Here is a 26,717-nt window from a genome sequence, read left to right as displayed (position 1 = left end):
GAACCCTTCCTTTCCTACCTAATACCTGACAACCAACCCCTTAGTTCGTTATAAATTAATACTATTGGGAGTTCCCCAGATAATTATGACCTTTAGAGTGTCCTTTAGAGATTAAGTGACTTACTTCCACGCCCATTTTCGATCTCTGAAAAGCCAGTCGTTTTGCAGGCGGATCTGTATAAACGATTCCGTTATGTCTTTGGACCCTAAAAATAATATAAAATTATAGCAATATACTAAAATACATGGAACGTTACGTTTTAGGTCGCCCTTCTAAGCCATTTTACTTTCATTCAATTGAATCAATTAATTTAATTTTCGTTTATTCATTCAATTATGTAGTTAGCGACCAATGAGCTGTCAGTGTTTAACCTTTAAACGAATCAAGATCCTTAAACGAATTACAAAATTATAGTCTATACAAATGAAACAACTTTTCAACTACTTTCAAACTAATTTCAGCAACACGACTTACATTGAAACTCATCGACACCGTCTTCTTGGTTAAGCTTTCCTCTCGGAATGTGTTTGGCCCTTCGTTCGGCCGAGGCCAGGCTCTCTGGAGACATGTTCTCCAGGCGCTCGAGGTAGTCCGGTTCGTGCTTGCTGTAGTAGTCCACCATCGATGTGTACAATGGCCAGTCGTCCCGACCCGCCGTCCTTCGCAAAACTAGACGATGTTTCCTCTATATTCACAACGTGTTATTACGTGAGAATGGCTGTTATTATACTAAGTTAGAAAATTAAATAACATTTTCCAGGATCCTAACACTACAACCCCGTTATTATTTTTAACAGATTGAAGAATGGTCTAACGATTATAATTTTTTATTGAAAAATAATGAGTATTTATCATTTTCAACTTACTTTCGGTTCTGGTAGCCTTCTGATACTTAAGTAGCAAGTAAATGGTAGCAACTGAATTTAATTTTATTATGCCTCGTAGACAATTCTACTATCCATAAGCTAAACGAATCATTTGAGTTTTTTAATTAAAAATTGAGATTGTTCGAATGAAATAATTCATTTCAAATAAAATACTATAAAAATTGATATTTTTACTTCTTCATAAGTTTTATTATACGTACATTAAACGTCATCCTGATATAATGCCACAACCCTTTCAAGTCTTGGATGCAACAGTCTAGAGGTAAATCCTGACACCTTAATGCTGTTTCCACTGTTCTGTACAAAAACATAAAATATTTTAATATAATTACTGTCACCATACATACCTGTAGCATTATATGAATCAGAGTATTGAAAAATATAAAGAAAAACAAAAAATATTCATTTATTTCTTCCATTTTATTAAATTTAGTCGAAATAATGGCATATTTTACAACTAACTACAAAATTATGTAAAATATGATTGCAATACACAAACTAAGCATTTAACAAATATAAAAAAATATTAAAAACTGGGAAAGAAAATCAGATTATATAAAACTAATATCATCACAAATAATAACATCCTAAGGCATTTCTGATTAACGGGAACAATTATGTTAATTTATTTTTCATATTGTATGTTTATGATGACAAAAAAATGGTTATCTGGTACATTACCCGTCTGGATAATCCGAATTGCTATTTGATGGGTAAATACAGCTAGCAGTCTTGCTAATATACCACACAGTCCTGTATATACTTATTTATGTTCTAAATATAAATATACACCTTATAAAGAAAAAAATGTGTAATGTCTTAATTATAACATACCTCCACATATTATGATAATCTAACTTCACTTCTTTTGCCTCAGAGACACATATTATTAGTTTTAATCTCCATTCATCATTCCCTACAAGATAAAATAAATTAATTTATAAGTAAACTAGTGTTTTTTTTGTTTTTTAAACTGTATTAGATCAAGATCATATACTTGACTAAAAGATTTATAAAACAAAAACAATATATTCTTTATTGAAGAAGCTTTTACAAGCTCTTTTGAAACATCACTTTATTGATTGTAGGCAGACAGGCAAATGGGCCACGTGATGGTAAGTGATCACCACTGCCAATAGGTACTATAAGAAATATTTACAATTCCCTATATCACCCGTGTACCACCAACCTTGGGAACTAAGATGTTATGTTCCTTGTGCCTGTCGTTACACTAGCTTACTCTCCCTTCAAAATAGATTACAACAATATCTACGTTAATGATAATGTTATTGCAGTTTGCTGGTAGAATATATGATGAGTGGGCGATATCTACCCATATAGGTGAGCAAAAAGTCCGACCACTAAGTACAGGATTATATTAAATGTAGGGTTACCATTGGTAAACAAGGGGAATATTCAAAATATGCTTTAGTAAATTTAGATGTAATCATTGTAATTTCATTTCAACAATTGTTTACCACTAGCTAATATTATACTTAATGTAATTACGAAATTTCCAATTTTAATGGTTATAAATATTTATAAAAAATAAAATAAAAATGATATAAACTTATACATTATTTACACTAGTCAAGAAACAGACAATTTGAATTGAATATTCTTAATGAATAAATTAATACATTTTTCCCAAGGAACATTCTAGTTTAATTAAAGTTGAAAAAGAGTTATTAAGTTACTTACATGCTTCATACTTATCTAAAACTTGAGACTTTCCAAAATGTTTTTCAAACATTCTATAATATTTCCAACTCTTATTTTTAGTTTTTTTGGCTATTCTATATGACTGAAAAAAGATAGATATTTATATAATATTTTATAAAACCCAGTTTTAATTCCAGAAGGTTCAAAGTGCAAAGAAACAACATGTATATTTGCATGTTAATGTTACAAGCATGCATCATATGTTATTGAGAAAAATACTTTAATATAATAGAAATACTTTAAAAAGTTTATAGAACTAGTGCTCAATACAATATTTAAATAACTTACGTCATACGTATATGACCACTTCTTTCGTAAGTGCTTTACTGTTATTTCCTCTGGAAAACCATTCTCAAGAAGGATTCTGTGGAATTCTCTATGAAAAATAAAAGTAACTACAGTATGTTTCAGATATCTATTTTAAGCAATATTTGTTATTCTTATAAGATTCTTATAAAATTAAAAGTCACATCATCTTGTGCTAATATTTACTGTATCGTATAATAGTTATTATATATTTAAACTCACCCCCAAGGTTGTTTCTTTTTTTTAAAGAGCCAATCGTTTTGAAAACGCAGTTCAAAAAATCTTCTCGTTAAATCAGATGTCCCTAGAATAAGTGAAATTTGTAAAATCATTTTACTTATAACTAAAATTTAAATTAAATTTCCTTGTAAAATTAATAATAAAAATGACTTACAAACAAAATTTTTTTCTTCCATTTTAAATCAAAATTATGATTTCCGATATATCAGGGAATGTGATATTGTTTTGAAAAATTGCAATATAATATTAAAATATAAAATTTATTGATAGTTTAGACATTGACAATAACAATAAAAACAAACTATAGGCAACAGATTATAGTACTATCATGAAATATTACTAATGTCACAGCTGTACATAATGACAACGGTACACACATATTAATGAATATAAATACATTAATTCTATTTAACAGAATACCTATTAATTAAAGTAGTGATTGATTTTGAAAATAATAAGAATATAAGTACGAAACTAATAACGAACGTGGGTTCAGTATTATATTATTTAAAATGGTATAAATATTAGAATTAGATTATGGAATGAATAAAATGAAAGTAGTGGTCGTATATACTAATCACAACATTGAACTTATCAAATAAATTACGGCTTCCATATAGAATTCAACGCTAATAAAATTATATACTTATCTCGTTTGGCATGAAGCCTGCCATACTAGTATACAAAATATATTTTCTTATTATATTTATGTTATGAAGAAGTTTATTGTACATAACTTTATAACAAAAATGGAGCTTCTATATATAATATATATAAATATTATATAACATGTAGCAGTATGATTTAAGTAGTATAAACTATGCACAGATAAAGTCCTACAGACTTTATATGTGCTGAGTGCTCTGTTTAGTCTCCTACTCTGCTCACTGCTGTGGTGTGTGATCTGTGCTGTCTTAAATGTCAAAAGATAGATTGTTGTCCTTCATTTTCACGTGGTTCAAGAGTTTTCGGCATGGATTTTGACCTATATTACAAATAATATTAAATTATAAATAATGCATCGACTTTTATCTGCTAAGAATTTATGTCATAATAAACTTCACGGCGTAACATTAACTGCAAATAGTTCTCTAAACAATATATCATTTAGCCATATAAAATGTTCGTTCTGTCGCAAAGTACTTTTAAATTCACCGAACACAGGTAAATACTTTAACTTCTATGAATATCTTTAAGGAAAATAGTAAGAAATTTCAATTATTGATACCATTGCAAAATATAAACATAACCTAAACAATAAGTTGCATAACATTGGATTTTTTCTAGAAAATCAATTTCTCACGAGACATCAATCAACGAGAACGGCTAATGCTTTGAAATCTTTAAAAAAGAAAAGCAAACATAAAAATCACAAAAAATATGGCGAATTATTACAAGGTGGGTCAATTGTGGCAGATGATGTTTACATTGATGTTTTTAGTATAATAAAATTACTGTTATTATTTGTTTTCAGTTAACGAGAGTAGTATGACTGAACTGCAAGTATCTATAAGCAAATTCAATGCAGCACATCTATCAAAACTAGCTTCCAGTCCTGTCTCTCTTGGACAGCTACATCAATTAACGACAACACCTAATAAAAAAACAAATAATATAGAAGTTGACAAAGAACTCCTTCAAACTGTTAGAGAAAAAATTTTAAAGAAACCTGTATCAGAAATCAAATTGGAAGATGACAAGTGTGCCCTCATTTTTACCCATCATAAAATAACAACTTTAGAGGAAAGGTTTAAAACTAAACAATACATTGACATGGTGAAAGAGAGCTATTACAATTTTAGGAAAGAAACAATTTATGATCAGCGTCTGCAAGATCTGAGATATGCTATAAATGAAGGTTTAAATCAAGAATTTGATCTTAATACTGATCCCAAATTTGTTCCGAAAGATTCCAAGGAGCCATTGCTGAAACATCCACATGCAGTATTTAAAGAGTTATTTATTGACAACCAATTAGAAAGTTATGAACAGGAACTTATGATCAACCACTTATCAAACTTGCAGTAAGTATTTATAGACTAATATTACTCTTAATGATTTCTAAGAGAAAAGGAAAAGATTTGTTTTGATTTATTTTTTAATTAATTTGGTATTTCTTTTTGTTATAAAATTCAAGTTTAAAGAAATTCACATACAACAGTAAGTACTATATGTTCATTTAATTACAGATTGCAAGGTTTATCACATTCAGCCATTGAGGAAATTTGTGATGAAACAATTCACCATGATATAAATGAAACTAAAGAGGAATTTAATATTGACAGTGAAGTTTCTCGCATCAAGAGCTTAAACATTAAAAAGGCGTAAGTTCTTTAAATTTAATATGTCATGTGTATATTCTCAAATTAAGCTTAATTATCGTTCAAAATTTTGAATGCTTTCAAGATAAACAAACATAAGAAAAGGCTTTTGTTTACCTAGATTTCAGTAATAATATATATTATATAATTAAAGCTTTTACTTTAATGATAATATATTGTTATATCAGAATATAATTGAAATAAAAACTATATATACTAAACAATATATTTATACAACATGAGATATAAATAATATAAATTGGAATCCTTTGTTAGAGACACCAAAATAGTAGCAGTATACACTAGTTAATGTAATTAATAAATTAGCTTCAGAATTGTTTTAGGATATGATAAATAAAACTTTCAAACAAATTCTTGAACCAAATCACTATCATAGGAAAATTTGAGTTGCCCATAATAATATTGAATACTATTTCAAGTGTTAATAGCATTACTTTGAGATTTGCCATAATTTGTATTATGTTCCTTATACATCATGTAAATAAATTAGACAATGTATTAGAAAAAAAATATGTTGATAAAACTACACAATAATGTATGTAGGTGTGATTTCTTTTACCAATTTATTAATATTTTTTATCTGTAAAAAAAACAGGTTCTTTTTAATATGTGTAAATATATTTCCAAATTAATAGACAATTTGCTTGCCGTGAATCTGCTTGTGTTATTATTAATGTGGATCTAATAACTATACATTTAAATTTCTACAATACAAATTTAGGTTTAATATTTGGGTTGTAAGTTATTTAATCCAAATATATGTTTTATAATACATTTTAATTATCTTTCGGGTAGACAACAAGTACTTAAACAGAAAAAGAAGAAACTACGAGAAAAACGTCGTGCCACTCAAGAGGCGAATATGAAGCAAGACACGCGTGAGTTAGAACGAAAAGGCAAGGAGGAGGCTCTACAGCGCATGCTCACTTCTCATTTACAGCTTTTGTGCTCTCTTGACATGATTTCTGAGGTAAGTAAAAATACATTTGAACAAAAAAGAGCTATATAAAATAACTCGTACAATTACTGATAAAAAATCACTTTTAGATAAACAACCTCCTTTGTTATCTTAGTAATCTTTGCCCTGATTTTAGAGTCTGGTGTGAATCATGATAACCATAACATCAATTATGCTAGCATCCTTATATATTTTGTGTATATTTTTTTAGTAAACTATTTTATTTATGTTTCCATATCGGATTTTATAAAATTATAATATGTACTTTTGTTCTATTCGTTTTATTTTTATAAGTATTTATATTAAATACTAATAATTTCTTAAAATAATTACAGAGTTACATTGTTGTTGTTAAACTATTCCTTAATATACCCATGTTTACTGTTGTCTTCATTTTAGGGCCGACAAGTTTTACAGCATTATCGGAAACGAAGTGCGAGGGTTCCCGAACATCCTAAAGTTTCCAGTGTCAAAGTATACAATACACTCCTTCAAGGATATGCATCGTCGGTAAATATTCTTTATATAAAAACTTTATATTGATGGTGCTACGGTATCAGAATATATTGATAAAAAACTTACCAACATTGATATCTTCCATTAAAATTGTGTCAAATATTAAAAAACAATTACTGTTAATAATTAAGTTTGAGTAGTTAATTAAACATTAATGATTGCTTTAAATTATCAATAATGTGTGAAAAAGCATTCTTTATTGTGATTTTAACAGGGTCATCTTGATAATGCCAAAGAGTTAATATCATTTATGTCTGAAGATAAAATAGAACCGAATGAACAAAGTTTCGCCGCCATATTTGAATGTGTCGAGCGAACTGACTTAAATAATAAGAAGTCATTGTTAGGATATTACTATAGAGAAATGGAAAATAAGGTAATTATATCTAACTTTATGAGACATAATCATTATTATGAAAGTCTCTTAAAATAACTACATGTTTTTTCTTATCCATAGGGTTTTACCTTAAATGACTTATTGGATAAAACCAAATTTGTATCTGATCAACGTGAAATAGTATTGAAAGCAGTGAGGAGATTAGAACCAGATTTTGTACCGCAATATACACCTCCGCCACTCGACTATAATTGTCCTCTTTTGGAAAAATTAAAACTAGATAATGTACATAATAGAAAAGGTTTGTTGAGCTCACCGGCGAGTGGTCTCCTAACGTTAGAGGAGCTAAAGGCAAAGGGACGCGAGCAGTTGGAATTAGAGATGAATGGAGAGATCGAAGTTCAAAACATTTCAGTTCAAAATAAAGAGTCGAAGGATGTGGAAGTATACGTAAGACTATTATATTTTATTCTAATGGCTTTGCAATATTTTTGTAATAACATTTATGTAAACAAATCGATTATTTATTGTTTGTCTACATATATTTAATAAGAATTCATTATTATTAAAACTTGTAAGATAACATTTACTTATTCGATTTAAGTAATATTTATATTAATGATCTCCCCCTGACCGACTCCGAACCCGACAATCTCAAGGGTGACTAGCCAAATACGCAGGACATATTATTGTGTACAAGTGTGTGCGCAAACACAGGGGCGGCCGACGAGCGATCCGACGGCCAAGTTTTTCCTAAGAATTACTTGATGGAAAAACTAAATAACCCTTATCGGATCGATCTGGGGCTTAAACCCGAGACCTGCAGCTCGTTGTGTTCAGCCACTAGACCAACGACATGCCTATAATAATAATGAGTGTATGGTGCGCCAGCGCCAGAAGCTGCAGGCGGCGGAGGCGGAGTGGCGCGCGGCGATGCGCGAGGCGCTGCTGCGCAACACGGGCACGCTGCGCGCGCGCAGCAACGCCTCGCACTGCGCCATCACGCTCTACCCCTACCTCAAGGTGTTGTCGGTGGGTACTCACGACTTTCCTTTCGACTTTTGGCTACCTCATTGGTGAAATTTAATGTCATTTGACTCTTTTGTATGAAAGGGTTCGTAAGCCTTAATATGGCCAGTTATAGGTAATTACTATATAGTTATAAATTAAATTAGTTATGATGGACGGAATATCCTTACTCAAAAGAATGTGTTAAAAACGGCCTTGGCCTTTGTAATAAACAATAATCTTTTTATATTTATTATATTACAGGTGGACGACTTCGTTAATCTCATGATGAGTGAAATAAATAAATTAGTGGACGGTAGTGACTCTTACAGTCCCACTCTGAAGTTGTTGCAGAGAGATCTAGGAACACAAGTGTACAACAGGTTAGTATTTTATTTGATATAGATTGACTACCTTCTTAGACTAATGACTAATGGACATACACAGATGTGTTCGCGCACATGCCACACACGTGCGGACACATACGTATTACACGCTTAGTTTACATTGCAAGTGCATTTAAGTTAACCAAATTAATTAAAGATTGAATTAATGTTAACTAGCTTATGGGGCTTCCAATCCAAGGTTCTCAGTTCTAGGCCCAGTTTGGATCAAATAGCTCGGTGTTTGGGAGTGTGCTTTGCGAAGCATTATCAGAAATAAATCAACAAAAAAATGTCCTTCAGCATATATCGCATATTTAACTTTAACAAGACTATTTAACAATTGCTTCTAGACAATATATCTTAAATTTATGATAATATGTGTGTACTTAAGAATACTTTATTGTTTCTAATAATAATAATCACACTTTCAGATATCAAATAGAACAATACAAACGTAATGGTGTCCTTAAGAAGATTGAACAAATATATGAGAAATACTGCAAGTGGTATTTAGAGAGGCACTCACTGGATGGTACGTCAACCCCATACAATAGCCGACAGGCTTGGCAAATATTTGTGCATCAGAATAGGGAAGGTGCATGTTTGGTGAGTAAAAACTGAGGCATGCTGAAGTTGTTTTTATATTAAATAATGTGGATTTTTTCGTTTTATGTTTGTACTTTAATGTTTCTGACTTTTTCAGGATGTCGAGGAAGCGCCGTGGCCGATGGAAATACGACAGAATATCGGAAAATTTCTTTATAACATCATTATCAACGACGTGAAAATCGATGTCAACATGTTCAAACCAAAAGCGAAAGTGTAAGAATTGTTAGAATTATAGTAATCGATATAATGGCGATCGACGTTCAGTATATAATCGTAAATTTCATAATATAATGATTTGAATGACACGAAATTAAAATATTTTTTTTTTAAAGATAGATTTGTTTTTCTGCAGTAATTAAGGATTCTTCTTTTTATTGTTCCTTGAATTCGAAATGCGCAGCCTGTTTCTAGACCTAACTTATAGATTCACGTATACCGTCTCCTACAGTAAGAAATTGCCGGCCGTGTATAAGGTGCACCGTCCGTGGGGCCGACTTGTGCGTCTGGAGCTGAAGCCTCACCCCACACTGTCGCGACTGTGCGCGGCGGCGGCGCGGCCCGCACTGCGCATGCGCGCCGCACTGGTGCCCACTTGCGCGCCGCCCCCGCCCTGGTGCGACGCCTCCCCCTGTCTGCTCACCGCCACGCCGCTCGTCAGGTGACCGTCTCTCACACACTGTCCCACCACGTGCCGACTGGAACCTGTAACAATGTAGTCGGTAAACCTTAAGGCCATAATATTCAAAGTAATGATTATATTTGTGTCACAGAATGCCATTCTACGTAACCGGTCAGATGAAACGATTAGAAGAAGCACCGCCAGATTCCCTGTATCCGGTGCTAGACAGTCTCAACCAACTCGGCGAGGTGCCCTGGGTGATCAACCAACCCATTCTGGATTTGCAATTGAAGGTCTTCAGGTACGGTACTCGTCAAAAATATTTCTTTTTCGAGAAAGGTTAAAGCTAAGACGAACCGTTTGACCTTTCGCAGTTCTAAAATCTAACAATCGTTGGCACCGCAGGTCGGGTGGAGACAAGAAACTGGACATCCCGCCGCCCGCGTCGTCGCTGGAAGCGTCGCAGTGCGCGGGCGCGGCGGACGCGGCGAGCGCGCTGCGGGCCCGCGTCGCGCTGAACCGCGCGCGCGCCGACATGCACTCGCTGTGGTGCGACGCGCTCTACAAGCTCTCTCTTGCCAACCACTATAGGTATGCCCGCCACGAATTTTAAGTCTATAAAGGAATTTATCGTGAGCTTCTGAACAATAACAACTTTAAGACATGATGTATACATTAGGATCTTATGATATTCACTGTATTTGTCACAGTCTCAACGACCTCATCTGTAATAAAATAATCTTAGTAATATATACAATTATTACTCTCTCCAAATGCTCACTCGTCTCGGTGGTTTGCAGGGAGACCACGTTCTGGCTGCCGCACAACATGGACTTTCGCGGTCGCGTGTACGCGGTGGGCCCGCACGTGTCGGCGCTGGGCGCGGACGCGGCGCGCGCGCTGCTGCGGCTGGCGCGCACGCGGCCGCTGCGCGTGCGCGGCCTGCGCTGGCTCAAGGTGCACGCCATCAACCTCACCGGCACGCACAAGAGGAGCACCGTCGACGAGAGGTCGGATATATGGATATACGTTTAGTAAAATGATTTCATAAGGATTAAAACGTTTAAAGCTCTAGCTGGTTAAATTATCGAGTATGTTTATTTGATCAGTCGCATTCGTACTTATTAAACGATTTTCGTCTGTTTCGAAACAGATTAGCATATGCAGACAGTATAATGGACAAAATCCTAGACTCTGCGGACAATCCGCTGGACGGCGAAGGCTGGTGGAAAGAGTCCGAAGAACCGTGGCAGACGCTCGCTTGCTGCATGGAGATAGCCAACGCCGTGCGGTCACCGAACCCTGAGGGTATGTATAGACCTTAGACACAACGTGGTACAATATGCTGTCGATGATAGTCCGCCTAACCGTCTGGCGTGCTCGGGCGCAGAGTACGAGTGCGGCTTCCCGGTGCACCAGGACGGCTCGTGCAACGGGCTGCAGCACTACGCGGCGCTGGGCGGCGACGCGGCGGGCGCGGCCGCCGTCAACCTGGCGCCGCTCGCCGCGCCGCAGGACGTGTACAGCGAGGTGGCCGCGCTCGTAAGTTGACGCCCAATGCAATGATGAACTTGATATGACATGATATTTCGTAAAAATAGTATTTCAATGCTTTTACTTTTTATAACAATTATAGTTTTCGAGGCAAGTCATGTATTTCCACATATTGTAATAAAAAATAGTGTTTTTTATTGACAGAGCATCTCCCCATCAAAAATCTCACCATGTTATTTATTTGATTATTATTATTTTTTTTTTCTATTTCATAAACAATGTTTGATAAACGATTTATCGAATAAACATAACCATGCCATCACAGACCTTGCTACGTTTACAGTGAGTTCTGCGTCGAATGTTCAATAGCTAATGTTAAAACACCTGCAGGTGGAGAATATGCGCAAGCGCGACGCGGCGGCCGGCGTGCCCGCGGCGGTCGTGCTGGAGGACTTCGTGAGGCGCAAAGTCATCAAGCAGACCGTCATGACTACGGTGTATGGGGTCACTAAATTTGGGGCTCGTCTTCAAATTGCTAAGCAACTCAAAGGTTCGTTTAAAATATTCCAAATCAATATGTTTATAGCAGTTTTCATTTCATAAGTTTTAATCTCGTTTAAATTATAAGAAACATCAACTATGTATATCAAAAATTTTATTTATTTATTATTTTGAATTAAATATTTTGTGAGTAACATTGGTATCATATAAAATAACCGTTGGCTCGTTATTGGTACATTTTTTTTGGAAACACTTATAGTAAATGTATCTTATTTACGTTCATAAAAAAGCGGCAAAACGAGAACAATTTAATTTAGTTATATCACCTACTAACATAAGTACTTTACGTCATTTTTAAATATTTTCTTAATCAGCACATGTTATATAAAACACAGACAGGTGAAGCACAGACTTGAAATACTTTATCACAAATGCTTTGTTGCAGACATAGAGGAATTCCCGAAGGAACACGTTTGGTCGTGCTCGCAGTACCTGACAGCACGTACGTTCGATTCCCTACGCGAGATGTTCACATCCACCAAGCTTATACAAGACTGGTTCACCGATTGTGCAAAGTGAGTCGAAATAAAATTACATAACTATATATAGTATATTGCAGGAGATTTATTGTATCATGATTTTTTGGTTTCATGACCAGTTCAGTATAAATTTGTGTACATTAAAAATACATTTTATGTACCAAAACTGGAGTCGATATTAGATGGTAACAAAACATTGCCAAATGGCTAAATACTGACACTTGTATTTACTAAAATATAAATACCTTGTATCACTCACTTATTTTAATGATGACGAAAGCAATTTTATGGACCAACCATAATCTAATATATTAGCAAAGGCCAATAAAGTAATAGTACACTAGGAAAGCAAAGGAAACGAAACATAGTATTCATTCATACATCTACACAAAATATTAAAAAAATAGTTGCCATGCTGTCGCTACATATTAAAATATTTCTAAGATTTTGTTATGGTTTAAAGTAAACTAAGACTGCAGCTCACAGGCATATATAATATGTAACTGGAATGAGAATAAAACTTGAATCAATTTCAGAGTGATATCCGGCGTGTGCGGCGAGAGTGTGGAGTGGGTGACGCCGCTGGGCCTGCCCGTGCTTCAGCCATACTTCCGTCGAACCACACCCGCGCCCGCTACCTCCGTGCTCGATCTCAACCAGTCAGTTTGCACAACATTTGTTTCGTTTTATACATTATGACGTTCTACCTAATCTTAAAAGATACAATGAATTAACCATTAATTGAGGCTTAAAAAAAGCATTTCCCGAAACGAAAGTAAATTATGTCTTGGTGTATAGAGTACAAAGTGAATTTTAAATAAAACATTCGCTCCACTCGTCAGACGGCCGTGCACGATGAAGCAGCGCAACGCATTCCCTCCGAACTTCATCCACTCGCTGGACTCGTCGCACATGATGCTGACGTCACTGCACTGCGAAGCGGCCGCCGTCTCCTTCGTGTCCGTGCACGACTGCTTCTGGACTCATCCCGACACCGTCGACGTCATGAACCAGGTAACCACTTGCAATGCTACCAAACAGCTCTACAAAGTGAACCTACTATTGGTTATGAGTTAACATTCTTTTTTTGTCTAGTTAAGTACAACTTATTATCTTCTATAATTTATTTATAAGTACAAAATCTTTGATGATATTGTGATATCATATTATCTCAAATATACATTGCAGAAAAGATTTCCGAGACGGGTTTACTTTTTCAAAACAACATATTGTAATACTACAAGACGAAATTAAAATTCCACGTTTCGGTTCGCACCTTGTCCCACCGAGAAGAATCAAAAAGAAATTCAGAGGGTACTCTTTTCCACCAAAATAACTGACTAGGTGTAATAATAATCAAAGACTTATGAATTACATTATGTATGTACGCAAAAACAAACGATTTTACCAGAAATTTTGACGTTATATAGTGTATACAACGGGAATAAGTATAAATTTGTAACTTCGATTACCCCAGGTTACTTAAAAATACTTTTAAGTAACCTGGGGTAATCGAAGTTTCTTTTGTCGGTTCTTCTCAGGTGCAACGTGTTTATTTTCGAACCCGTACTTACCCTTATAACACTTCTATATTGAATAAAGTTTTTGACTTTCACATAATACATTTCTTATTATAAATATTTATGAGATTAATTATAACGCTGTTTTAAACATTTTTTTCCAGATATGCAGAGAACAATTTGTTGCTCTCCATTCGCAACCAATTTTAGAAAACCTGTCAGATTTCCTCTTGAAACGTTACAGCTACCCAGAAAGGTACATACATATATATGCATACAAATATCTTGTTCTCGATAGAAGTAAACTTTGTTAAAATATGTTTTTTAATTTACAAATATTGCAACATTAATTAAAACTTTACTTTTGTTTTAGTGAAATCGAAGATGGCTCTGTCGGCGCGGCGAACAAAAAACGAGTCAACTCCTTACTACAGAAGGTTCCGGAAAAAGGGGACTTTGATATAAATAGTGTTTTAAAGTCTGTCTATTTCTTCAGTTAGGTCGAATATAATTATAATGATTAAGGAGTTTAAACAAACTGTAAGATAACTATTAATAAAGTAACAATTCCTGTCGAACTATGTTGACATAAGGAATTTAATATACTTATGTTATTTGGAAAGTAAATGATTGTGTGTCTCGAGGAGAAATAAATTTGAAATCTATTTTGTGAAATGAGTAACGTCGCAAGATACACAATCTTAGAGACTGATTGTTAGTTTGTATTATAATATTTTGTAAGTATGAAGCTGACAGGAATTTTAGTAATACTTTTTATGGACTTTCTATAAAATTTATAGTTAAGCTGTTGCTTAAAGAGAAATAGGTCTGGTCTCACTATCAATAACAATAGTGTTCATTTGAACTGTTAAAAATGGCCGTCGGATTAATGATCAATTACAATTTTTAAATTTGAATGTAATTGTGATTCGTCAATATTTATTAGTCTTGTCAGGTTTTGTATAATAAACGAAAAATCATTATGGAAAAATACAGTAACTTTAATGTAAAATAAGATTAATTAGGATGAAATCCAGCCATTACACTGCTTATTTTCAAACAAACTGTATTCTAATTTTGTACAATGTGAAAGTAAGTCTAAAAAAAATCTTCCATGGTAGTATTATACTAGTCGAATTCATATGAAATAGTTCCTGGTTTGAATTATTTGTACAAATTATCCATATACTAATATTAGAATACTTTATCTTAGAAAGAAATATATTAATTACCAAAAAGAAATATACACTTTAGTCAAGCTTCATTTTAGAACATTTGGCTTTATTTTTTTTGATGCAAATGTTAGTCTGTGATTTATTACTTATTAAAATAAAACCAGTTCCACTATTTTTGCCTTATTTTCTTTACTCACTTATAATGGAAATGAAACAACCTGTAACTAATATAATTATTTATTTCTGGTAAAAAAGACGATTGACAATTACACGACCGTCACTAAAACACAACTGTAAATTTAAAACGATATCTCATTACACGCATACACTTTGGGGGTATCTTTTGGCAACAGGTAAATAAAATTGAACAATTGCTTGGTTTAATATTTGGCGCTAGTGCAGTCTACGGTTACTGTCTATGTGATTCTAATTTAAACTTATAAATTCTAGGTAAATCTATTTAGAATTTGACATCACATCCGCTACGTATGTTGGGACAATCGCATAGAAAATTGTGCTTAACCATTTTTTGAATAGCACAACTACACCATACATTATTTTTGAACTAAACCATACAACTCTGCCAAAATAGACAAATTATAGAGACAATAGGAAAAATTACAAACCACATTTTTTTAAAAGAACAGGAGGACAATTCTACTAACTCATTACGGTTATGATACGTTCCAATAGGCTATTTGACAATGCGAAAAATAAAGTGTCAATTATTGTAATCAGTATTAATTATGAGTTTAAAAAGTTGAAAATAATAATTTATTTATTCAAAAATCCCTAAATAAAAATTCATTTTTTAAACGTTTGTCACGTGACACAAAACGCTCCTGATTGGTCGGGCTAATGATAACGTCACTTGCTTGTTAATCTCGTTTGCTTATTGTATATGGATTATATGTGCCACAGTACTCAGATTCAACTTCGACTATTCCTTACAATAATAAGCCTCAGCTTAATCGTAACTGAGGGCCATTATAGACTAACTGCGAGCGAACCGTAAATGGATATAAGTTAGTCGAATATAAGAACGGCTGGACGGCAACGATTACGTTACGATTCGATTGCGATAAAGTGACAACTTGTTAGTAGAATTGGCGTCCAGTTCGTTATAATATAACAAGGTAGTACAGTTACATCGATTTAAATAAAATCAAAAAGAAAACGATGTTTCTCGTCTAACATAAACTAGACAGGGCGGTGACATCACGGCTCGACCAAGTCGGTGACGGCGGTGGCGGGGCGGCGCGCGGGGTCGGCGCGCGCGCTGCCGCTCGTGGCGCTGCTCGTCTCCGACCCGCTGCGGACGAACAGCACTATTACATTAAACTGCAGACCTAGAAGATCGATAGCGTCTATTCTTTCTATTAAGAAATGATACTAGTGTATAAATACACGTATATTTTTTCTTTATTCAGTAGGCAGAATATTAGTCCGACCTTTTATCACCAGCGTAATCTTTATTTACCGAATCGTAAGGTATATATTTTGAAGTGCCTCTCGAACCTAATAAAATGTCGAAAAAGTGTGACAGCTATAACGATATTTTCAATGTTTGAATAGGAAGACTTATTTTGGATTAATTAATATATTAGTATATTTTTCCCAGTTAATAGATTATAGTGAAAACAGTAGCTGCGTGTTGGACCTGGGCGCGAGAGTGTCGCGCAGACACAGACAGTGCGGCGCCAGACGCGGCCCGCGCGCGGCCGGCAGCGTGCCCGTGTACAGCAGCAGGTCGTCCATCAGCACCTGACAAACGCGCCCTTCTTTACTAAAAAAACTCTAAATAAACTTTATCTAAGCGGGCTCTTATAAACATTTGAATCATCACATATCTACGAAATAGCACAATTTAAACACGCAAACTAATTTAATGTATAATATTGTTGTAAATATAAGAAATACCTAAACGTCTGCAAATCGTTATGAGATATAAACAGATGGAAACTAACGATAAGTACTTACTCCAAATTCTTTGACGCCCCGTGATGGAGTTTTACCGTAGTTCCATATTTTCATCCCGTAGACGGAGACGGGAGAGTCAAATACGAAAAATACCCTGGAGAAATAAGGAATATTCCTCAAACTTCTGTAAAAATCTACGTGACGAAAGCTTCGTTAGCTTTCAAAGTATGAATCTCGGATCATGAGATGCTTCGGAAGGCGAACGAGCAGTATCGGTACCGGTTGAGCGTGCGCGGCAAGAGCGGCGCGAGCCACGAGTGCTGCGCGAGGTCGGCGCGCGCGTTGTGTCCGTCCACGAGGCGCGCCGGCGTGCGCACGTCGCGCGCGCTGCCCGCCAGCACGTTCACGCTGGCCGGCTGCGCGCACACGTCTGCGACACACACAGCCAGTGATGCCTCCTCCAGTAGTTTTAACACAGTTTGGCGGTTACTCATGATTATATAGTAAATATATTATGTTAAACAGAATCACAGTTAAAATATGTCTTATCTCATTCGACCTTTGACTTCACCTAAAAATCTCGTATGATTAATTTCCGAAAAAAAAATAGCACGGGAAAACACTTACTAGATTCGGTGACTTCGATCAAGTGACCCTGCGGGTCGTACAGCTCGACGCCCGTCAGCCCTACGTAGTAGGGATCACCCCAAGTGGAGTAAATGCTTATTTGTAGTACGAACCCGGTCGGCACCTCCAACTCCAAATTATCATAGAGGGGCCAATCTATCGCCGGATCTGCATTGTATTGGTAATTAAATCTGAAAAGAATAACATTTTCCTTTTGTACAGTGAAAAATTATAAATATATATTGCACAATATACGTATGACAGAAAGAGTTGACAGGAGCGTTGGCAAAAAGATTTACAAAGGTACACAATGCAACAGTCGGTTTTACCGTCCAATATATAAGGGACCAATGGTAAAGACATCCTGCCTGCCGTGCAGTCAACAATGTGCCACGAGCGACGGCACCCACCTGCGGTCGAATGCGGCGAGGTCGAGGTGCTGCACGTAGTCGTAGCAGGTGTCTCCAGGTGCGCGTCGCAGCATGAGGTCAAGCTCCTGCAGCGCTTGCTCGTCAAGCGATACACGTAAGTGCTTAACGCCGATGTAGGAAAGCTCCATGTTCGCGTTATAATTCCATATCCGAATGCCTATAAAATTTGGCTTATAACATCCTTTACATTTTTATTTAAAGTAATCCATAATATTTTGCGTGTTTAGTGAATTCTTAGGATTTTTTATAAAAATATACAACTTTTCTTAGAAATAGAAGAGGAATCAGTGGCGGATTGGGAGGGCTGGCCTGCTGAGGGTAGGTTTTATTAAAGTAAACATTAAAAAGTAGATATTTTATTTTAACGGTAATGTAATGCTTGCTAAGAAGTGTAATTAGAATAATAATTATCAACTTCACTTGTTTTTGAGAGGGGTGTTTCTTCTTAGTGCACACCTACAACCGCTCCGAATCCGCCACTGAATTTAATCATCGTAGATTTCAAATAAGTGACATACTAGTAATCTCAGTCGGTTGTTTAAACTCGATAACGACGTGGCAAAACTCTGAAGCCGCTGTAATATTGGTGCACCACATGTCGTCAAACTCTGTTGTTATATTATTCCCGTTGAAGAGACTCGTACAGTCCATGTACTTAACGTCGGATGTGTGATTTTCCTTGATCAAGGATTTATAAGCGTAAGCACGATCTATTTTAATGGACTCATTGCAACAAAGTATATCTATTCCTGTAAAATAATATACTAATTATTAACAAAGAAGCATTTTTTCTAAACAATACTCGCACCAACGTCGCACCTGTCAACCCAATCAAATGCTTCCCTCCCCAATTAGATAGAAGTGTCAATTTTATCTTCTTCACGATATATTTTAAATCTTGCTGTTCTTCTTCGAATTCACCAGTTTTTGTGGGACTTGTGCTATTTTTGCTATCGTTGGCGGTAGGGGGTCGTTTTTCAATAGCATTCGAATCATTCATTAGCTCATTGTCTCTTAAAAGAGCTTGAAAATTTTTATCATTGACCATGATTGCTTCGAGAATTTTTGAATCTTTCGTAAAGATGATTGTCTGTTGAGAAATAAAACAACGATTAGTCAAATCATTATAATGATATTTTTATTTACAAAATACATTATGTACAATTGTCACTTATATTGGGAATATATCAAATCATTAAAAAGTGGCAAAGTTGTCATGTCTAAGTCTCATTGTATTTGATTGGTGTAGAATAGTAGATCTTGCTTAGTATCTTTAGTATAGAGTTTCGTCGACGTTCAAAACGCCATTTTTGCGTCCATCGTGAATATCATAGATTAATCAAGCTCTCAACCAATGATGTCGCGTCAATTTGCTGTCAAATGTTGTTTATTTACCTTTTTTCCTGTTATGGTTGGAATAGAGTATAGAAGGATACATTAGAGTAGGGTCTATGCTAGGGAACTTTGTGTAAAGAATATCAATATCTTAATAGTGACAATAATACAACTTACATCACCAAATGTTTGCAATGGCCCTTTTAATTCGCCACTTGAGCGAGCGATTTCACCGTGGAAAATAACTTGATCGTCTAACTTTATCTGCACAAGTCGGACGCCACGTGCCGAGTATATTCTTGATTTATTATAATTCTGATAAAAAAATGTCTCATATTATAAACGTGAAATTTTTCTTTGGACTAGCAAATGGTTCACCTGATGGTAAATGGTCACCACTGCCCATACCATGACGCTATAAAAAATATTAATCATTCCTTACGTCCTCAATGCGCCACCAACTTTGGTAACTAAATTGTTAGGTCCCACGTGCCTGTAGTTACACTGGCTCACTCACCCTTTAATCCAGAACACAACAATACTGAGTACTTGATTAGTGCTACTTGGCGATGGAATATCTGATGAGTGGGTAATTATCCAGACGGGCTTGCACTGAGCCCTACCACCAAGGGAGTAGGTTATGGAGTGTTGTATTACACCGTTTAAGGATTTCTTCCACTATGTACTTACTAGAACTTTTAAATATGAACATTTGGGGGTTTCAAGTATCATCGTAATCTCAGCAGCTCTATCCGATTGTGATTTTTTTTTTTTTTGGAATTTGAATACCTGACTTTTCCTATAAAATCTGAGGTTTGTGCAGCTGCAACTCACCCAGATCCTCAGTAGAGCGAGCTCCGTGTAGTTGTCCAGCAGCAGGGCGAGGGCGAGCGGCGCGTCTCGCAGCGCGGTGGCGCTCCACGCGTGCTGGTCGCCGCGCGTGCGCACCACTCCGTCCACGAGGTTCTCCACGCGACCGCACTTCGACTGGTCTCCCGTGTCCGACTCCGTCCATACCTTTCTTACGTGCAGATTGGTGTTAGTGTTGTAACAGAACGAGGCGATACACCATCATTTGCGTGGAAATAATAGCATTTTGGTTTTGAACTTTTTAATTTCCCAGGATATCTTGGGAATGAGGTATAAACACGCCGAGTACAATAAATTTCAAATAGCTATTTCCGCATATTGTGGCATAGATGTTTGGAACAAAAAATTATGTCTCATTGCAGCACCGGAAATATATATTTGTTTAATGTATCTTTTCACCTGGCACCTGGGGAATCTGCTTTATTTGCTCTACCCCAAGGCTAACACTGTATTGGACTAGAGGCTATCACCTTAAGGTGATTGTTTAAAGCCTTACCATACTTCAATGCTGGTTAATAAAAACACGTAGTGGATTTTTACCCGGCACATGCCGGTTTCCTCACGATAGCCAATGTTTGTCACCGTCAACACAAGAAGAGTTAAAAACAAAAAAAGTGGAACATGAAAACTTTATGATGAAAACATAAAAAAAATTGTAATGTTAACATATCTTACCTTTTCAATAACAACCGCATTGCCTTTCGAATCGAACATCTCAATACCGTTCATCCCAACGAAGAACTTATCACCCCAATTGGAATATATTTTAATTTCCAGTAATCTACCTTTAGGTAACTCGGGTATAGTAAATTGTGTTTCCACTTTCTCATTTTGAGCATTTCCATGGACTGAAACTAAAGACTTCTGCTTCTTAGCTTGATTATTATTTTTTAAAGGTTTCTTGGCAGGGTTTTGGCGAATATTTAAATTCGATTCTTTTGGAATGGGTTTTCTAAAATTTCTGTTATTTTCGTAGAGTCCTAAAAATAATATGTCACATTAAGGAGCGTTGTAATTGTTTGGAGAAGTTGACATTTCATTTAAAACAAATTATCTTACGTGAACCCATGATGACGTCATTAAAATCATCGTCAATGGCATCCAGGGGACGGTGCCTTGGCGTCACGTAGTGGGGGAGGAGGTCAGAGAGAAAGTCATTCGAAATACCATTAGCAGAATTGCCCCAATCTAATTCACCGCTACCAATGCTTGGTTTCCGTCGACCATTTTGCGCAAAACCTAGAGAAAAAGGGATACATATGTCGTTTAGTTAAGGTAAATCAAAAAATTATAACAAATAACCCAAATATATATTATATTTATATATATATGGGTTATTTGTTATAATTTTTATCAATTTATTTAAAAAAAAATCACATACTAAATATTGGATTTTCTCGCCACATTTGTATGTGTAGGCGATCCTGTGATGTTGTAGCATGACGGAGAGAGTATCGTTGGTTTTAGTGCGTAGTCTGATACTCGGGCCAAGAGTTATAAACATCCCTTACAACTTACAGTTGGATGGATGCATAAACAAATTAAAAAAAATGAAATATCGAGTGATTTTTTATGTAACACCTCGAAACCGTACCATTATTGTGATTGTATCGCAAGGTGCCGGCAGAATGTGCTACTTGCTGTTTTTGTGGTTTCAGGAGTAGATCCATTGTGGTGTCTAATGACGTCCGTCGCATTACTCTAAATTTAAAATAAATTTATATAAAAGTGTTTTTGTAACTAACGAGTTATCTATAACGAAAGATTTATTAAAAATCATACTTTACCTATGATTATCGAATTTGCAATTTGGTAATTCATATTTTGAAATAGGATCGTTTATATTTATAATATGAGTCTCTTTCATCTCCCTAGAACATTTTAAAAAAGTTTAAATTTACTGGAAAAAAAATATGTATGTTGCGCGAATTTGGGTTTTTACTATAAATAAATTTACTATTGTTTATACCAAATGTGATTGATTTTTCTTTATTTCTTTTTAAATGCTTAATTAACTCACTTGGTAATGTCTTCAAGCCACAGTGGAATATCGATGTCTTTGGTCGAATACTCAAACCCATGTTGCTGGGCCATCCTTGAGCCATCGGTTTGTGATATCAAGCACCTTTTGTTTTCGGGCTTTAGAATTATAAATAGATAATTATTTTGGTTTACGAACTCATATCAACCACGATCGTAGCACACTAAGTTAAAGACAAAAACTCTTAACAATAAAATTATTAAGATAATCTGATTAATGATTTTGTTATTTATAAATTTATAATTACTGTATCATTGCCACTTGCCACTTTTGAAACATATTTTTGCCGCTGTTTGTTTGACCTTGGTTGTTATGGATACACTTCCTATCTGACATTTATAGGTAAAACAATCATTATTTACGATGATAACACAATGTCATTATATATATATATATATATATATATATATATATATATATATATCAAAAGTAATAATATAATATATGTAATCAATCAATAAATAAAACTACATAATAATTTATTAAATAGGCTTTTTATCGTTTCTATGCTTCTTCTATTTGAAATTTTAAAACGTAAACGTCACTATGACATTAACTTGACATGATTGATGATAATGTCAACACGCTAAAGATAACCTAACAAATTAAAACATATACCTTTCTCTTTTGACGACTTTTTATTTAATATTTTATAAACATTTTTGGATTTAGGAATCTTCTTGACTATTATTAAAATCGCCATGTCTGAAATAGATCCAAAATTACTTGAAATAAGAACTACTGATGCCGAAAAACAAGTAAAAATAATAGAAGAAGAATTGGATAAAATAGCTAAAGACGATCTCGCATTCATAGGTGATCCAAAGCTTGATAAACTGCTGTCTGATAATGAAAAACTAAAACATCGCTTGGCTATCCTTCAAAATGCTATTAAATCAGAAGGTAATCCAAAATCTGCTAAGAATGAACCGAAAAAGCGGCCTAATTTAATTACGGATATTAATTCCATCGAAGGCACTATTTGTATTTTGGATGAGTTAAAAAATGTTTTTGAAAGCGCAATTGTTTCCGCGTATCCTTCTTTGGAAAATCCGCCTGTAGTTATTACTTTGTCTGGCAACAACCCAAAATTCGGGGATTATCAGTGCAATTCTGCTATGCCGATATCTCAGATATTAAAATCCAAAAATATAAAGAGTAGTCCACGTGAAGTAGCTAACAATATTTTAAATAAAACACCAACTTCTCCACTTATAGAAAAAATTGAAGTGGCAGGTGCAGGGTTCTTAAATATATATTTAAATAAAGCATTAGCTGCACATGTTTTAAATTGTATTCTACGCTTTGGTGTTCAACCACCACCTGTTAAAAGAGAAAGAGTAATAGTGGATTTTTCATCCCCAAACATTGCAAAAGAGATGCATGTTGGACACTTAAGGTCGACCATTATAGGTGACAGCATTTGTCGTGTTTTGGAATTTTTAAACCATGATGTTCTCCGTCTTAACCATCTTGGAGACTGGGGTACACAATTTGGGATGCTCATTGCCCACTTGCAAGACATGTTCCCCAATTTCAAGACTCATTCTCCCCCCATATCTGATTTGCAAGCCTTTTACAAAGAATCAAAGAAAAGATTTGATGAGGATGAAGAGTTTAAAAAGAGAGCTTATTCCTGTGTTGTTCAGCTTCAGACTGGGCATCCCGATTACATAGCTGCTTGGAAGTTAATTTGTGAAGTGTCACGTCAGGAATTTCAAAAAATTTACAACAGGCTGAATATTAAAATAGTTGATAGAGGTGAGTCCTTTTACCAAAGCAGGATGGATAAGGTTGTGAAAGAATTAAAAGATAAAGGTTATTTAGAGGAAGACGATGGAAGGCTCATCATGTGGAGCAATCCAGAAACACATGATGGAATTCCACTCACAGTTGTTAAGTCAGATGGAGGTTACACATATGACACTTCAGATATATCTGCTATAAAGCAAAGAGTTGAAGAGGAAAAGGGTGACAGGTTTATTTATGTGACAGATGTGGGGCAATACACACACTTCATGACAATAGATGCTTGTGCTCGACGAGCTGGTATTCTAACGGGCAGTAAAAGAATAGAACATGTTGGATTTGGTGTTGTCCTAGGTGAGGATAAGAAAAAGTTTAAAACCAGGTCTGGTGATACAATAAAATTGATAGATTTGCTCGATGAGGGTCTAAAAAGGGCTTTAGATAAATTGGTTGAAAAAGGAAGGGATAAGGTTCTCAAACCAGAAGAACTGCAGCTAGCACAAGAAGCTGTTGCATATGGATGTATTAAGTATGCTGATCTCTCTCATAACAGAATAAATGATTATATCTTCTCTTTTGATAAAATGTTGGATGACAAAGGTAATACAGCTGTTTATTTGTTGTATGCTTTAACTCGTATTAGATCTATTGCTCGTACAGCACAAATATCAGGTGAGAAATTATTGGAAGAATGCCAAAAGACTGGTTTTAAACTAGATCATGAAACTGAATGGAAGTTAGGCAAAGTTCTTCTCAGATTTCCGGAAGTTATACTTAAGGTTACCAGTGATTTGTACTTACATAGTTTGTGTGAATATTTATATGAAATATCCTCGGCTTTTACTGATTTCTACGATAAGTGTTACTGTGTAGAAAAAGATAAAACTGGTAATATTGTTAAGATATTCTATGAAAGGTTAATGCTTTGTGAAGTCACAGCAAAAGTTATGGAGCAATGTCTGGATATATTAGGTATTAAAACAGTATCCAAAATGTAAAAAACCACTTACATACAACTTTTAATACAGTCATATTATTCAAATTAATACATACATGTTTTTACTAAATTAAAAACCATTTGGATGTAAAACTTTTATTTCATTCCCAAAAACCACTACAAAACTATACCAGGGTCCATTATCAAAGGTAACATTACAGAAATAACATTTTTAATAATCCACAAAAATAATATACAGTCAAGTTAACCATTGAGTTATTATTGTAGGACTACTTAGGTAACTTGCAAGCTATAAAATATTTTACTAATTACATCAAATACATGGACAAATGAGCATGCTTTATAATAGTATTCGAGATTAACATAATATAGCCTTGAACAAATATATTTATGAATATTTAAAACTAATTACAGGAAGTTGTATATGATGGATTTGGTATAACATTATTTTATTTATTAAACTTGGTAGTTCTGATATATTATTTAAAAACTGCATTGGTTACATCAATTGTTTATCTGATTTAAATTATTTCAATAGTAATTGGAAAATAATATCAATAATTACTATTTGAAACATAACCTAAATGTATCTATTCAAAATAAAAGTTTTTGTATGAAAAATATTTTTTGAATATGATATATTAATGATAATATGGTAATTGCTTTACTTAAAACAAATATTACTCTTTAAAAGTATACCTTAATCAAATGGTTTTAATTTGAACTTCAAATAACATCTACTGACCTCTACATAGAGCAATAACTTTAAATAATACATACGGATTTAAAACGAGATTATATTTGAGTCTTATTAATTAATACACGAAAAACCAATGGCATCTCCGTGGAAGACTAGAGACATAGGTTGAGATATCACTACTATTCATAATAATCTTATGATCGTAAAACTATTTCTAAAACATTGGAATATAAATTTAAAAAATAGATTTATTTCATTATTTCAAAATATGTCTTGGTTAACGTTTATAAATTTAAGCATTTCATTTGTACAGTATAACAAATTAATTCCGCAGAGTTCATTCAATTCCTATTATTCATTTATTTTGTTATGTTCTGACTTTTTTCGGAAACGGTAGCCATCCGAAAAGTAGACTAGCCAACTGTGCAGGAGATTTATAGTGATTAAGTGATTGCGCAAGGGAGAGAGAATTAACTCATTTTCATAGTCCGATGGGTCAGCAACCCGACATGATTGGAGAAAAATCTGGCGCTGGCTTTACGAGTCATGGGAGTGTAACATTCAACTTCCCAATAGTGAGTTTTTTTGGCAAGAAAACTAAATAACTTTCATGAGCTGGATCCGGAGCTGATGAGGCTGCAGGCGTACAATCTAGCCTCAAGAGCAACGAGGTAGTTTCATTTTATTTTACTGAGCTATTAAATGTTTAAAAGAAAACGTGCTTAATGAACTATGCTACTATTTGACCAATACGCTATATAATTAAACGTATGTTTTTTATGGAAGTTTAATTTGAAATACACAACAAATTTTCATTCACGAGACAAAAAAAAAATACATAAACCGGAAATATAATCATAAAAAATACATGGTATTTTTGCGTTTATTCGTTGATTTTTTTTTATTTACATAGACTTTACAAATAT

The 26,717-nt window shown here is 34.6% G+C and overlaps 4 protein-coding genes across 4 annotated transcripts in view; 2 read left to right on the top strand and 2 right to left on the bottom strand.

Annotated features, from left to right (window-relative positions):
- The window catches only part of LOC113400403 (uncharacterized), a 31,018-nt gene extending 27,555 nt beyond the window's left edge, over positions 1 to 3,463 (bottom strand). The window contains 8 exon segments of the mRNA XM_064217517.1: positions 125 to 206; positions 476 to 686; positions 1,089 to 1,185; positions 1,723 to 1,804; positions 2,590 to 2,692; positions 2,899 to 2,986; positions 3,139 to 3,220; positions 3,311 to 3,463. Coding sequence (XP_064073587.1) covers positions 125 to 206; positions 476 to 686; positions 1,089 to 1,185; positions 1,723 to 1,804; positions 2,590 to 2,692; positions 2,899 to 2,986; positions 3,139 to 3,220; positions 3,311 to 3,332 — 767 coding nt within the window. The 5' untranslated portion in view covers positions 3,333 to 3,463.
- A 592-nt stretch (positions 3,464 to 4,055) lies between these two features.
- Polrmt (RNA polymerase mitochondrial) lies at positions 4,056 to 14,509 on the top strand. The gene is made up of 24 exons (XM_026639956.2): positions 4,056 to 4,320; positions 4,444 to 4,554; positions 4,631 to 5,180; positions 5,346 to 5,480; positions 6,294 to 6,468; positions 6,856 to 6,966; positions 7,187 to 7,348; positions 7,430 to 7,759; positions 8,201 to 8,341; positions 8,582 to 8,700; positions 9,135 to 9,309; positions 9,407 to 9,525; positions 9,761 to 9,970; positions 10,083 to 10,232; positions 10,337 to 10,522; positions 10,732 to 10,941; positions 11,085 to 11,239; positions 11,322 to 11,473; positions 11,816 to 11,975; positions 12,372 to 12,501; positions 13,002 to 13,124; positions 13,308 to 13,479; positions 14,150 to 14,241; positions 14,359 to 14,509. The coding sequence occupies exons 1-24, from the start codon at positions 4,173 to 4,175 to the stop codon at positions 14,483 to 14,485; spliced, it is 4,143 nt and encodes a 1,380-aa protein (XP_026495741.2). The 5' UTR covers positions 4,056 to 4,172; the 3' UTR covers positions 14,486 to 14,509.
- A 902-nt stretch (positions 14,510 to 15,411) lies between these two features.
- LOC113400417 (katanin-interacting protein-like) lies at positions 15,412 to 22,712 on the bottom strand. The gene is made up of 15 exons (XM_064217544.1): positions 22,364 to 22,712; positions 22,131 to 22,214; positions 21,938 to 22,044; positions 21,403 to 21,582; positions 21,019 to 21,323; positions 20,308 to 20,490; positions 19,651 to 19,788; positions 18,958 to 19,228; positions 18,657 to 18,887; positions 18,118 to 18,295; positions 17,708 to 17,898; positions 17,360 to 17,510; positions 17,141 to 17,234; positions 16,821 to 16,924; positions 15,412 to 16,472 (listed from the first exon to the last, which is right to left on the bottom strand). The coding sequence occupies exons 1-15, from the start codon at positions 22,435 to 22,437 to the stop codon at positions 16,379 to 16,381; spliced, it is 2,385 nt and encodes a 794-aa protein (XP_064073614.1). The 5' UTR covers positions 22,438 to 22,712; the 3' UTR covers positions 15,412 to 16,378.
- A 232-nt stretch (positions 22,713 to 22,944) lies between these two features.
- LOC113400546 (arginine--tRNA ligase, cytoplasmic) lies at positions 22,945 to 25,223 on the top strand. Its single transcript, XM_026640157.2, has one exon. It carries the CDS (start codon positions 23,086 to 23,088, stop codon positions 25,129 to 25,131), a length of 2,046 nt encoding a protein of 681 aa, XP_026495942.1. The 5' UTR covers positions 22,945 to 23,085; the 3' UTR covers positions 25,132 to 25,223.
- Positions 25,224 to 26,717: the final 1,494 nt, after the last annotated feature.

This window comes from Vanessa tameamea, chromosome 17, assembly GCF_037043105.1.
Source record: "Vanessa tameamea isolate UH-Manoa-2023 chromosome 17, ilVanTame1 primary haplotype, whole genome shotgun sequence".
Taxonomy (NCBI): Eukaryota; Metazoa; Arthropoda; class Insecta; order Lepidoptera; family Nymphalidae; genus Vanessa; species Vanessa tameamea.
Note: the sequence above shows the minus strand (reverse complement) of the source record. Positions and strands in the feature narration are given on the sequence as shown.